Source organism: Hyalella azteca, unplaced genomic scaffold (assembly GCF_000764305.2).
Source record: "Hyalella azteca isolate HAZT.00-mixed unplaced genomic scaffold, Hazt_2.0.2 contig6336, whole genome shotgun sequence".
Taxonomy (NCBI): Eukaryota; Metazoa; Arthropoda; class Malacostraca; order Amphipoda; family Hyalellidae; genus Hyalella; species Hyalella azteca.
This window is the reverse complement of record NW_025936499.1, coordinates 314772-329966: the sequence shown is the minus strand read 5'-3', so window position 1 is coordinate 329966 and position 15195 is coordinate 314772. Positions and strand designations below refer to the sequence as shown.

Sequence of the window (15195 nt, the reverse complement as noted above, 5' to 3'; positions counted from 1 at the left end):
GTCACCTCTCTAGTTTTTCCTTTATATTAAGCTTTGTTTTAGTTCCATGCGTTCGTTGATGGTTGAAATGGTGACGTCATACATTTGCGCGTCAAACTAATGCCAAAACACTAGGTCTTGGCCATCTAGCAGGAAAATATTGAGATCCAAAGAGAGACAATGCATGCTATCCAGTGAGATCATCGAAAAATGTGTCAAATTTGACAGTTGACCTTGCTCTACCAAATAGTGAATAACTGTTTGTATAGGAAGAATATTATGGTTTGAGACTTTTAAATACATCTGTGAATATATTAAAAATCCTTTAAGTATACTTGTATTTGCTGATTTCAAGTGTAAATAAATTAATAGATGATTAAGTTGAGAAATGGATTTAGACACATGAAAACTTATTCCGTCACAACTTGAATTGGACACGCACAGATCATTCCAAGCTATGTACAAAAATTAAAATTTTCTTAATTAAAAGCTTAATAGTTGTTAATTAAAAGCGTAATTAAGTAGTGTTCAATATTCATTAGTGTTCTAATTCAAAGCCGTGTTGTATTCCAATACCGCTCACACAGCAAACGGAATTCGAACATGTGGATGACGGCATTACGTATCAGTAGAATTTGAAGCGCGGACGGAATACGCCTCACCACGTGCCGAATATTGCCACACACAGTGACGGAATATAGGGATTTGGTAGGTTTGCATTCAAAAGGCTTTTGCATAAATATGGCAACATTTTGTGACGTTTCATTGTTGCCAATGCATACTACGGTGTTTTGAGAGTCACCTAAAACAAACAGAACTTGAGTAATGCATACGGTTATTTTTTTATAGTTTTTCATTTCTCGATGCGTCCTTAATGTGACGGAATATACCGCGTTTACCCTAGCATCAGAATGTGTGCAAAGTCACAGCCACTGGAATCCAATCAGCGTTACAAAGCTAGAATGGACTGCACAAAATGTTAAAGCAGTAAAAATGCACTGATGCTAATTTAATGTGTAATGCTAACTTCTTATTTCAAGTGCGTATGCGTAATAGTAACACAATAATGTAGTTATGTCACTATTGATGGAAATCGCAAAGATTAACATCTTCACTATGTAGTCCATGGTGGCAGGGAATTTTTGTGAGTACTTATCAGTTTGCAAAATGCTCACACAATCCAACTGAGCGGGGGGGGGGTAATTTAATTTAATTTTAATTTAATTTCTATATTTTTATATTGCGTTCAATGCACTCACATTTGTTCCCTTCAAGTTCAACAGGGGGTACGAAGGCCGGGACCTGGACACGATACTTGATGTTCATCAGGCAGGACATCCTGCCACACGCCGACGTGCTCTCTATTAATAATAAAAGCTTTAAAAAATTAATTTTATAAATTACTTTCAGTTCATATATTTCTACATTAAAATATTAAACATTTATAACAACGCCACAGGGCATTTCTAAGGCCATGGCCGCCATCATGCGCCTGCGTAGGCCATGTAAGTGCGTTCCAACATTACAGGAATCATGTGACCATCATTTTAGATGAAGAAAAGATAACTTATTTATTTAAAGTTTAATTCAAAGTTAGAAATTCAAAAAAAACTTTTAAAATTGAATATTCAAAACAAAGTATAATTTTACTACGAATATGATTAGTTGTGTCGATGAAAAAAAAAATAATGGAGACCGAAGAAGTGTCGATGAAAAAAAATAAAGAAAGGAAGAACATGGAAATTTGGAGATACAACTTCTATGATGAAATAAAATCATAAACATTTACCTAATACAAGAAATTAGCAATCAATAATTCTAGATAATTTTATTAATTTTGTACCAACCAAAGACTATGATGAACAAGTACTATCCCTTACTAAATTTTTGCTACAATCAGCTGTGACAGAAACTACCAGAAGTGCCATTCGCTGGTCATTTTTGATTTGAAATTGAAAGCTCAGGTTCAGTTCTTTGGACTAGAAGCGTAAATTTTAGCCTAAAACATGTTAAAAGTTTATGTTTCTGCATGGATTTTAATGCTGTTAACATTGAAATACTTGAAAGTATCTGTGGCTTATTTGTGGCATCTTCACTGCTGTGGCTTTGTTTGTGACGTAACAACACAAGAACACTTGGTACATCAACTGTGACATAAAAAATGCAATATTTTGCTGCACCACAAATAAATATATGTAAATAATTAGTAATGGAAAATATGTTGCTGGAACATTTTGAGAGACTGTGCCTAAGCAGAATAATATATTATTATTATAGTAAATATACTAAACAATAAAGTAGTTCCTTTGATTGCCACTGTTGGTGCTGGCATCTGAATGTGGGCACCCCATCTTTGTTTAAAATTAAAACAATTCAATATCTTACTGCACCACAAGTTAATACATTTAAATAATTAGTAATGGAAAATATGTTGCTGGAACACTTTATGAGACCGGACCTAAACAGAATACGATATTATTCTATTATTAGTCAAGATACTAAACAATAAAGTAGTTCATTTTATTGCCGCTGCTAGCGCTGGCATCTGTATGTGGACCTTCTATGGGTAATTTTAATTTAACATGGAATTATGGAGATACAACTTCTATGATTAATTTGAATCATAAACATATACCTAATGCAAGAAATTAGCAATCAATAATTCAAGGTTATTTTATAAGTTTTGTGCCAACGGAAGACTACATTAAATACGTATTGGCAACTTGTGCTAAAAAAATGCACTGCAACTGCAATCAGCTGTGACAGAAGCTGCTAGAAAGCGTGATTCATTGGTCATTTTTGATTTGAAATCAGTTTCAGTTCATTGGACTAGGAGCGTAAATTTTAGCTTAAAACCTATTAAAAGTTTACGTTTCTGCATGGATTTTGATGCTGTTAACATTGAAATACTTGAAAGTATCTCTGATGCAAGAAATACTGGCTAAATAAATTTTAATTTAGAAATTAACGTCAATTGAAATTACTGTTGTTGGGGGCTATCTTGGTTCTTGCGAACCGATGTTTGCATCCAGTCACTTATATTGAAAATAAAATTGTTTGAGCAAGTATTTCTTGCATCAGAGATAATTCAAAGTTTGTTAATGTTAACAGCATTATAATCCATGCAGAAACATACATTTTTTATATAGATATTCAAAATTTAGGCTCTTTAGGACTCGTATACTGTGCGTATAGGATTTCAAATCGATGCATGCGTTCAAATTCAAATAAGGCCCGCCCATGGCCAGTGTAGCTATCAGCGCAGCTGACACTGAAACCGCCCCTATCTTCAGAAGTAAGAAAGCTTTTGCCGGGGAAGGTGTGTTAACGCGGTGCGGTGATCGGTCCGTAAAGAAGCGTTGATCGGTTCAAAATGTCATAAGACCAGGTTCTTTTGAATAACCTATAGAATTGCACCATGCTATGTACATTCACTCACAAATGCACAAAAAACTGCCTATCATTCAAGCTACAAATACAAAACTGACCACTGATGCAATCAGCTGCAACATGCAGACTCCCGTTGCAATCAGGAATACCATCCAAACAAAAAACAAACAAAGAAGGTAGCAGAATACTAACCAACCAGGGTGCAGAGGGTGGAAGCAGCGTTGCCAATATATGGGTTTTTAAGTCCAAAGTGTCGCCAACCATTTTCAAGATGCATCGCTGGTAATTTTTAATGAAAAGCCATTTACGTTGACTAATGAAAAACTATTTACAAGCCATGAACTTATTTACAAGGTTGCATGCACGTGTTACCACAAATGACTAATTTTACCCTAAAGACAGTCCGATTGTACAGCAAGTGTCAACTGAACATGTGATAATGCATTCTGACCGCTCTAATGTGACTGCAACTACACAATCGTAAACTTGTGTACATTTTTTTTGGTGGGAACTCATCGCAAATGATTTCCGGACAAGCTTCACTGCATCCTGATCCATCCAATGTACTGGAAACCTTACTTTTTTCTAAATAGTTGGCCAAAGACTGACAAATATATTAAATGCAAGAATTTCAATCTAAATGTGTCGGCAAGATCTTCTGAAGGCGTAAATTTTGCTACTGAAGCGTCGCCAAAGATCTTGCAATATTCATACACTCTCTGCACAGTGGTATAACCAATGATACATCAATATAGTCATGTGAAAAAATGAAAAATATGAATTCTTCAATATTACAAATTAACTTAACAAAGTAATACATAAATGTTATACATGCAGAATCAATCATGTGCAACAGCCAAGGTGGCGGGAATCTAATGATGATTAGTGTTTGCTTGTTGGTTCTCGTAATGCAATCGGTGGGCGAGTCGGTGAGGTACATATAGCGCATTAACTGCAGATAAAGCTCCTGAACTTAGACGATAATTGAGTGAAAACTTTACGTGATATATTGTGAGTCTTCTAAAGTTTTAATAATAAAGAAATCACAAGGTTCACAGAATCTAAAGGTTTGAATTCTAAAGGTTCAAGTACAGTACTCTATTCTAATCAGTCAACTGAGTCAAGTGTCATGTTGTGCATTGTCTTTTCTTCAAGAAGTTTCTCCGATTGTCGATGAGTTTATCCACAATTTGAAAGCCAATGTAAAGAATAGGTGCAATAAAGTTTTATTTTAATATTTAATTTGAAGTCATTATGTTAAAGAGTAAATATTTTTTCCTTCTGTAGATCCCTCTTGCTTATCCGTGAGTGACATGCACAATTAACAGTCTTAGGACCTTGACCATCACTGTGTTGCAGGACAATGACGTAACATTCATGCTGATTGCTGAGGCTGATTTCTGACTGCCTACAAACCTGTTTCTAGCTGCCTGGAATGTTTTTTTAAGGTGGAACCCTTTTTTTAAGCGAATCACTAATTTTAGAATTCCACCCTGGGCAAGATCAGGTATAAAAGACTTTTACAAGATTTCAGCATTCAAGCAACCAAAACATTGCATTGTCTTTTGCATGGGAAGAGAACACAAGTACCGTAAAATAGGGTTACTTTGACTGGCGGGGTAACTTTGACCACTTTACGTTTTTTTAACAAAAACCCCCAAAACTCAAAAACGATTTGACATAAAAAATTTTGTCAATGGCCATCAAAGGCCTAATACTGAGGCTACGTAACACAATAGAAAGATTTAAAAAGTTTGCATATCTAATAGGTTAAAAAATTAATAATGTGACCCACAAAAAAGAGCTATTATTTAATGCCTGTCAGAGTATCCCCTCCAATTTTTTATTTTTTGGTAAAACAACTCCAGATTTTGATGGTAAAACAACTCCAGATTTTTTTTGGTAAAACAACTCCAGATTTTCCAAAAAAATCAGCTGTGCTATGCATTGTACTAGAACTCTTCTAGTTACATATGCAAAAGACAAATTTTAGGAAAGTGTCATAGTTTGCAAATGGGGGGTGCTGCCCCCCAATGGGGGAACTTTGACCACCCAATGGCAGCCGTGACGGGGTAACATTGACCGGATTGGAAATTAAGTTAAAACTACCATAGGCACCTATATAACATATTTCATGTTTGATTCACCTATTAATGTTTTTTTCTTTATGTTTCAGACTCTACAGAGTCTTATATATGGTAATTTTAACTTAATTTCCAAACCGGTCAATGTTACCCTGTCACGGCTGCCATTAGGTGGTCACATTTCGCCCATTGGGGGGCGGCACCCCCCATTTGCAAACTATGACACTTTCCTAAAATTTGTCTTTTGCATAGGTAACTAGAAGAGTTCTACTACAATGCACCACAACCTGGAGTTATTTTACCAAAAAATAAAATTGATTTTACCATCCGGTCAAAGAAACCCTAAGAGCTGGGGTAACAAAGACCATCTCTTTTTTTTAAATTATATCAAAACTATGAGAGGCAGGAGCCAGCAATTTATGGTGAGTAAAGCTAGAGTGTAGACCTGTATTTTGCATGTTTCAATTTAAGTTTAACTTATCTAGTAAAAAAATGGCGTCATTTTGAAAAAAAAAGTGGTCAAAGTTACCCCATTTTACGGCACTGCGCTTGGTGCTATTGCTGCAAATAGGATTAAAAAAATATAATTTGGTACTCACTGCAGTGAGTGACAGTGCACATTTTCTCGTTGACAAAAACATGAAGTTGTGGACAGACAGGCAGATGGACCTATAGACCGACATGGCAAGCATATTAGCGCCTTCTTTTCAATAAATGAGAAAATACTAAAAATAACCTTATCTCTGTTTATTAGGTTTCTGCATATTTTTAATAAACTGCAATGGTCTCTGCAATGCATCCCCTGTAGGGGCCAGGGTGCAGAGGGTGCAAGCAGCGTTGCCAAGATATGGTTTTTTTAGCCCAAAGCATCGCCAGCCATTTTCAAGATCTGTCGCCAGGTAATTTTTAATAATTAAGTGCTGCAAGCAGCTTTGATAGTATATCCTTTATAATCCACGCACCTCTACACTGACACAAAAGTCACAACGCAACTGATTTCCAGACAAGATTCACTCTATCCTGATCCTTCCGGTGTACTGGAAAACTTACTGTGTGAGCTTGCAGTCTTTCAGATTTCCAGTAATTTTGAAGTTATTTCTCATATGCAATAATTTCAATCCAAATGTGTCAACAAGATCTTCAGAAGGCATACATTTTACTGCCAAATATTGTTTGATATTCACCCACTTTCTGCACCCTGGTGTAGGGGTACTGCACTTTCACTACATTTTAAAGCAAATTATGTCACTGAGTCTTGGGTGAGTCATGCTCATTTCCATTTTTTTACATTTCCTATCATTTCTAGGCCAAAAGGACTGTAATTGGTGTTTTTTTTTGTGTGTTTTAGTTAATTATTTGCTATGTGTTGTGTCTTGTAGTTGCAGTCTTTGAAGTTATCATAAGGTTAACCAATCACTCCATTTATTCATCTGTACAATTCAACTGTTGCTGTTTAAACGTTTTAAGGATAAATTTCTGAATAGAGGAAGAATCAAGAATGATATAGTTTGTGAACACCTGAATGCATTTTTGAGCATTACTTTTCTCAATTCTAATTAAATATTGATTGATCTTTCCAGAAATTGTTACCTCTAATGTTAGATTGTATATAGATGTTTCAAATTGTTTGGAAAAACTTACCTAGCTTTACTGTGAAACATTTCTGTAGTGGTAATACTGCTGTGGCTTTTAGATGTAGCATGCCAAACTTGGTGAAACTGACAGAGGACTCTTTCTCAGAGTTGGTACAATCAGCTGTCAGTGCCCTGCAAGAGGGCTCTTTGATAGCTCTACCCACTGATACGCTATATGGGCTTGCTGCCTTGGCTCAGAAATCTGAAGCTATTCATGAAATTTACAGAGTAAAGAAAAGAAACCCCCTGAAGCCATTGGCTGTCTGTGTTGCTCATGTTGCAGACATTTATCACTGGGCTAAAGTTACTGTGCCAGAAAAACTACTGTTGGAGTTGTTGCCTGGACCTGTCACGCTTGTGTTTCAGAGGACCTCCATCTTGAATGTAGATCTGAATCCTGATACAGATCTCATTGGCATCCGAATTCCTGACAGCAAATTTATCAGAGAAATTTCTATTGCTTGTGGTGCTCCTCTTGCTCTCACTAGTGCTAATATCAGCAATCAGAAAAGCCCCCTTGCTGTTGAAGAATTCCAAGACATTTGGAGCAATGTTGCTGTTGTGTATGATGGTGGAATCATTGGCAAACAAATAAACTTGGCTGCAAGTTCTAGCATAGTTCAACTCGAGCAGGAAATTGATTTATCTAGACCAAACAAAAGTGTCACTCAAGATTCAAGTAAAATAACTTCTTTTGAGACCTGTGTTCGAGAAGGCAGTACAGTTGTGAACTTGTCAATTGAAGGCCATTATTCAGTGTTGCGGGACGGGATTGCTCTAGAAAATACATTGAGTATTCTGCAGAAGTTTGGTTTGAAGTCTCTTAATTAAAAAAAGTTGATCAGCTTCAAGGGTGAAAGTGGAGCGCTAATAATTAGTATTCTAGAAATTCAGAAGGAAAATTGTTCTGAAGGCTTATACTCCCCTGAGCTTTCTCTCCATCATTTTTCGTAAGTATATATATAAAAATAAAATGTTGAATAACTTGAGTAACTTAATTGAGTTGCTCAGCCAAAATTTAATATAAATATATTTTGATAGAATAACTTTTTATTTTACCCATTCTGAAATAAATAACTTACAGGTTTTTTATGCTTGGGCATTCAGAAAAGGTCAAGTTTCAAACATATACCTACATTGTATTTTTTTCAGCAGCCTAAAAAATTAATGAAAAACAAAACTGATGAGTAGGTATTTTACTTTGCTGGTAAATTTGATGCTGGCAATTTTATAGATTGTTAAGAGACTAAAAATATGTTTTTAAAAGCATTGTTCGGTCATTCTTTGCTCAATCATATGTATATAAATTCTGACTTTCCAAAACATTTATCTAATTAATGACTAGCTTACATGTTTCTTTTGATCAGGCTTTGGAGGACTGATGCATAAGATGATTTCCTTGCCCTTTATAGACCAGATCCCAATAAACTGGAGCCATGACGAGGAAGAAGGCCAAGATAGCAGAGCAGGATGAGGTGCTACGGCATCAGATGCTTGACTATCTGAAAGACGTTGTGCAGGCTCTGCTGCAGCCCATGGGGGACACCTCCAAGCTTTATGTCAGGCCTCCTCCGTCCCTCAGTGCTGGTATGTTTGTCTACAATTTAGTTTACTTTTAAATTGAGACTTTATTGTGAAGCTCTCCTATGTATAGAGCCAATAGAGGTTTTGGTGGATTGATGGCAAACGGATTTTCTTTATGCAATATGTTGCATTGATCTAGAGAAATATATTCTGTAATCCTTGTAATGATAACATAGCAAGATTAAACAAATTTAAACCAATCTCTTAGGTATTATATTGTGCAAAGTATTCTTCATGAATAACAAGTTTTATTAAGCATTGGAAAATAGTTTTTACATTCACATTTTCGAAATGTCATTTGTTTGATTGAATTTTGAATTTAGTGTTTTTAGCTTTGCTTAACAGGCACGATAGTAATGTAATAAAGTTGAAATTACAATTTAAAGGATAATGTTCTAAATGTAAACTTCCTCCTTGTAGATCACACACGCATTCCACCCAAGATTTTTGGTACAAGTGATTTGACAAACAATTTGTGCTGCTCACTGGAAGCAGTTCTAATACATGGACTCAGAGACTCTTACTCTTCACGTGTAACATCTTTTTTTGGTGCCCCGCGAGATAAGATGCCTTGCCCTAACTTCTGGCCCGTGGTCATGACCGTGTGCCATAAGGATGATATCAAAGAGGTGAGGGCAGCGCCAGTCACGACCGTCTCTCCTTAGAATGATGAAAAGATGATCATGGGGCCTTCAGGCAAACAACGAATTGTCCAATTTCAACATGTTTTTTTTTTTTATTAGCACAAATCTATGCTTACTTATCCTGTACTTGAAAACTGTTTAATATGCTCGTTATGTGGTAAAGTTTAAGCTTCTCCTGGTTCCTGCCGTATGATTTCTTTGAAGATAATTATCTCTGAAGGTGTGCAATCTATCGTACATCACGAGCGACGTTGGCCGCGGGCGGGCGTGGCTGCGACTCATGATCAACGGCGGCCAAATGTCGAGCTACATCGATGCCCTGACCAGAGAATTGGGCGTTCTCAAGGATTACTACAAGTGAGGCGACCATTAACCACTACAGTATAGATGCTTAACTTATTCACTTCTTGCCAGTTACGTATATTCTGCATATGCTCCAGTTTGGAGCTAAGAAGCTTATTATTTAAGGAATAATTTATATAACTTTTACATCAATATTTCACTGACCACGGTATGGTGATAGAATAATTGAGAATAACCTCGAAGCAAGAAAGAATATTCTCAGTAACTTGGTATAACATTTCGAGTTAAACCATAAGGAAAAATTATGATCAACAGTAACTTTGTTTCAACGAGATGTACTTGTTTACAGACCGAGTGCTCTGGTGCGCCAGGAAGAGAGCTGCTGCCAGCTCCTCGGAACTCTACAGCCGCTCTCGACGCTGCAGTTTCGGCTCGCCACGAACTCGTCCGTCCTCAACACGTGGACGCAGACGCCGCTCGTCCTGGCAGGGATGTGGGCGCCTCTAGACGGTCACACAGTGCCTGGCTGGGTGAGATGTCAGCTCTGCGTGCCTGTGTCTGGTGTCCAAGGCTTAACTGCTGGAATCTTATTACATCGGCTTACTTCAAGTGAAAGCTATGCTGCACTTATTGAGAATCCTAACGGTTCACCCTTCTATCCTTGAATTGGCGAAATTATCACGATATGTAACCTTTTTTTAAATTGTTAATATATTAATAACCCCGCGTCATTTTAACCCTTTGTCGTCACTATATTTAACCCATATTATTCGTCGTCAATGTTAGTTTTATCAAAAGAGCAAGTGCAAGAGTTTACTGGTAAGCACAGAATGTTAAAATGTCCTATTACACAAGCATATTAGTGTTCAGGAAAGGCATTCATCCTGTTTTTACATCTTATTAATGCCATTTCATCAGTAATTACATCGCATTTTCATACTTGAATCCGATATATCTAGAAATCAGAATAAGTAAAGTTATTTGAATTTCATTGCTCTACGGATGACCAAGAAAGATTTTCAATTGAAGGAATATTCGTGTCTATTCTGCTAGTCTCAGCCTGTTGAGCTGGCAGCTGAGATGACAGCAGCAGAGAGCGAGGAGGAACTTCAGCGACGGAGGAGGGAGAAGGAGCGCGCTGAGATCTTCATCGAGGAGACTCCTCTGAACGATCATCTGCTCCACGCCATCCTCTCAGCCACGCCAACTACCAAGTTTATCGGTGAGTCTGAGTGATCTTATACATTCTTATCCACTCCAAAAAGTCAGCTTGACGTTCAGAGAGAAACATCAGTTTCCGAAGTGTCATGTAGCAAGGACACTGAAGTGACTTCTTGAGGTCATTATTTGTTTGGATCTTCTTGGGATTTACTATATATTTTCGATGACGGGACTCGGAAGTACCGGATCTTGGGATTCGGGTCGGGATTCTCAAACATGTCCGGCTTCAAAAACACAAATTTCGATTAATGTTTAATAAACTAGCAGGTAAGCTCGGCGTTGCGCGGGATCAATTGTAATTCCTGAAAGTTTACAATCTCATTAGTATGAATAAAGAATTTATTACGAATCCCATCAGTAAGATTGAAGAACCTGTTCAACCTGCTAATTAGAGAAAGTCTGTTCAAACTTTCACGCCGCATTTTACATAGAATATTGAAATTCAATTTGACTCCCGTTTTGAGATGCTACAAAAATTTAATTTGTCTTCTAAATTATACGAAGTAATCCCTCACGTATCGCGGGTGTTTATTTCCAGACCTTGGCCGCGATATGTGAAGTCCGCGTTGGTGAATTGATCGACTTTAAGTAATCATATTTATGTTGTTTGATTAATTTACATTGGATCAAATGTTTAAGAAATCCTTCCCACACAATTACTGCTGATAGAATCCCACGGGCTGTTTAAACCTGCCGATCGACTTTCTCAGAAACCCACGAACCGGCGAAGACCCACAAATGATTCTTCTTAAAAATATATCCTAAAAAGTCGCGATGAAGTGAAGGTGCGGTAGGTAATACGCAAAAAGTGAGGGAGTACTGTATACCTTTTTAAAAATCAAGTTTGTATTTATGGTTAAACCTTCTCCCTACCAGTTTTCCAATGTCTTACTATTCTCCCACTAAGGATGAAGTTTCAGATTCATATAATAAGTTTATGCGATAATATACGATGTGCGAGTTCACGTAGATACGCGCCCGAACAGTATCTATATATTACCAATGACAGTTTACAAACAAGCTCATTAACTTTTGCGTATGTACCCTATATTAGAGACATTTCTTTGGACGTAATTATTTTTAATGTTACCTACCACTGTTTAATTTGTCAACTGTCGACCGCTCAAGTAGGAAGTACTCCAGGTACTTTGGCGGCAGTACTTTTAGTTGTGTGTTTGTTATACGTAGTGGTATTTTAATAATACTTTATTGAACGCAAACTCACGCATCTGATGCTCATCAGTCATGTGCTCAACAGCTGATGTACGATGTGATCTTATTTAACGAGCGTCGTTTGCACAGGTCTAGAGGCCGCGGTGGAGGAGGAAAGTGGTGCGGCTAGTCGCCCCAAGCCTCTTGTGGTGCGCACGCTGTATCCTCGTTCTGAAGGCGACGTCGCCGGGGCACTCGACACGTGCACGGAGGAAACACCAGAGCCTGAGCAGCCTGCCACTGAAGAACTTCTCGCAGCACACGTCCCTAAAGGGGACATCGAATCTATAGACTCGTCGTCCCTTTTGAATCAGAGTGATGACGGCTCAATAGTCACGTCGTCAAGTTCGTTGGACTTCAACACTCTGCTAGCACGACGGCTCGACAGCGTCGACTATTGCTACGTCAACATCGAGCACATGACTTTGTTGGAGGGCGCCGAGCAGGCCGAGTCTCCCCGCTCCGTCTCACCGGTCCGTCTCTGTGTACAATGATTTTGGGCTTTCTTTACTGCCTATCTTATTTCGATTGGTGTAACGTTGCCATCTTTTATAGTTTGACACATGTCGTTTATTTTTTTGTTGAACTTTTATGTATTTCTGGTGAGTTTCGAAGGAAACGTGATTATCACTCAACTAAATTATATTGCGGTTATGGAGAAGCAGACTGATTATTTTTATTGTATTGAATTTACACGGGTGTCATTTTATTAGGATCTTTTACATCGTCCTTGTGTGAATTTCACCGCGTGTTGCAAATTGATGTGCGAAATAATTCTTTCTTCATTTTGCCGTGTGAAATAAGCTATTCGGTTTCCATACTATGATTAATTACATGCTTGCACGAGTTTTGTAAACGCTATTGTTGGTTTATTTTTGATGTTATTGTCCTTGATGCATTCCCAGCATAAAAAATCGCGAGGTGAGTATCAAAGATGTGCTTAACTTTGATGCGTATATTTGCTTATCACCTGATGATTGTGTTTTGTGGGTCAGACAGGGGATGAGGTGTACAACGGAGCGAGTAAAGGTGTCGGCTGTGACGACCATTCTACTGATCTCACTTCAGATGCGGTATGTCTCTTCATGCCTCAGTTGTTTAAATTAAGTAGCCCCTTCAGTCAGATTTCTGCCACGGTCACGTGGTAAATTAGCCGTGTTACTTTTATCAGGCGCTTGAAATGACATTAAGGTAGATGTTCCTTCGTAGTTGATTCATCTCTGCAAGTTGTGTAACAACGTTCTAGTCTGAATCAAGCGTGAAATATCGATGTAGTATGTTACACGTATGAATTCTAATACACAGCGATACCACTAAATGTGTTAAGTACGAATATTCTATCATTTTATTTTCAAGAAATTTCTCTCACTGAATCCTAGAGATGCCTGACGATGAAATATGTTTGCAGGAGCGTAGGCGCTCGTCGCTGGTGACGCAGCTGTGCCCGCAAGTGGGTCTGGACGAGCAGAACTACCAGTGCCATCAGTGCCGGGCCTTCATAGGGCTCTTCTATGGACAGTTCAGGTACTGCTGGGGCATCTAACGGGCTGCATTAATGCCGTGTTGTCGAATATGTTCTAGTTCATCTTCTAATTATAATATTGTTTTTACCCTTTGTATTCAAATTTTGATGGTTTTAAGTATTCAGACAATGCGTTTTTGACATACGGACGAACTAAAAGTTTTTATTCGACTATTTTAGTCTTCCAAATCGTATTTGGAGACCAAATCATATATGGAGATTCCCATTTCTGTCGAAAGTTTCCGACTGATCGAAAAGTTCTGCGCCATCAAAATTTTAGACATTTCATTAATATTTTGCTGCACACACGGACGACCTTGGGGATTGAACCTTGTGTTATTTTGCCACAGAGTTTGCGCGATGGACGGCCATTCGTATTGCGTTGAGTGCCACAACAACTACACAGCTGTGGTCCCCGCCAGGGTGATCTTCAATTGGGACCTTCGGCAGCACGCAGTCGCTGACGCCAATAGAGACTGGCTCCTCAGTTGCATCGACGATCCCATGATTGATATCCGCGCCGCCAACCCTCGTCTCTACGAGCACGTCGAAGAGCTCGATAGACTCCGGGTAATCAACAGCATTTTTCTAATATTGTATTATTGTAATATTCTAATATACTCTAATATTAAGGAGATATCGATGCTTTGTATATTACCTGTCTCTTATACACATCTAGATGTGTATAAGAGACAGGGTTATAAGATGTCAGCTGTAGGACAAGGGTTATAAAATGTCAGCTGTAGGACAAGGGTTATAAAATGTCAGCTGTAGGACAACGGTTATGAAATGAGTGCGTTCTGAAAGTATCCTAGCTATTTATATATATGATATCACTATTTTCATTTAGGTTACGAGTGATCTTACCAGTTAAATTTTTCAATGTATACAGAAAACCGTTATATCGTGAATATCGTCATACAGGGTGGGATTGAGCAGTTTGAGGCGAAATAAAAGAGTAATGGAGGTACATGAAGAAGAAAATTTATTTTCCTCGAGGTTAGCTTAACATACCATTTAGAATACTTACCTATATTTTGAAAATAATATCAGGAAGATGGTGTCTGTTAGCTGCAACACACTGTTGGAGTCGTTCTCGGAAGTTACCTACAGCACGTTCACACATATGGCGAGGTATGACCATAACCTCTGCTGCAGTAATCCGTTCCCTTAGCTGTGGTAGGGTGTGAGGGCGAATTCTGAACACCCTCGCTTTTAGCTGTCCCCAAAGAAAGAAATCGCAAATGCTCAAATCAGGTGACCTCGCAGGCCACTGTAAATCCCCCCTCAGAGACACCGAGAACGACTCCAACAGGGTGTTGCAGCTATCGGCCACCATCTTCCTGATATTATTTTCAATACATAAGTATTCTAAATGGTATGTTATGCTAACCTCGAGGAAAATAAACTTTATTCTTTATGTACCTCCATTACTTTTTTATTTCGCCTCAAAACTGCTCAATCGGTTATGCGCCACCCTGTATTATTTTCAGAAGGTTTCTTGATTTCCACAGATTGGAAGCAACTTCGACATTAGTTTCCATTCCATGCTCTCTCATGGTACAATGTACAGGATGATAACCATCTCTAAGATCTGAGCCAGATCGTTCAGAAAAATATTC

The 15195-nt window shown here is 38.0% G+C and overlaps 2 protein-coding genes across 2 annotated transcripts; both read left to right on the top strand.

Annotated features, from left to right (window-relative positions):
- The first annotated feature begins 6791 nt into the window (after nt 1–6791).
- On the top strand, nt 6792–7918 carry LOC108673487 (yrdC domain-containing protein, mitochondrial-like). Its single transcript, XM_018161328.2, has one exon. The coding sequence runs from the start codon at nt 7067–7069 to the stop codon at nt 7916–7918; it is 852 nt and encodes a 283-aa protein (XP_018016817.1). The 5' UTR covers nt 6792–7066.
- A 53-nt stretch (nt 7919–7971) lies between these two features.
- Nucleotides 7972–15164, top strand: LOC108673480 (pleckstrin homology domain-containing family M member 1). The gene is made up of 11 exons (XM_018161319.2): nt 7972–8037; nt 8500–8674; nt 9092–9300; nt 9536–9672; nt 9968–10148; nt 10672–10840; nt 12142–12524; nt 13047–13124; nt 13460–13575; nt 13924–14233; nt 15147–15164. The coding sequence occupies exons 2-11, from the start codon at nt 8524–8526 to the stop codon at nt 15162–15164; spliced, it is 1752 nt and encodes a 583-aa protein (XP_018016808.1). The 5' UTR covers nt 7972–8037; nt 8500–8523.
- Nucleotides 15165–15195: the final 31 nt, after the last annotated feature.

Coding starts and splice junctions, on each gene's coding strand:
- LOC108673487 (XM_018161328.2), top strand. CDS start 7,067: ATGTTTCAAATTGTTTGGAAAAACTTACCTAGCTTTACTGTGAAACAT.
- LOC108673480 (XM_018161319.2), top strand. CDS start 8,524: ATGACGAGGAAGAAGGCCAAGATAGCAGAGCAGGATGAGGTGCTACGG. Junction 10,841..12,141: donor GCCAACTACCAAGTTTATCG/GTGAGTCTGAGT, acceptor TCGTTTGCACAG/GTCTAGAGGCCGCGGTGGAG. Junction 13,125..13,459: donor CTGATCTCACTTCAGATGCG/GTATGTCTCTTC, acceptor ATATGTTTGCAG/GAGCGTAGGCGCTCGTCGCT.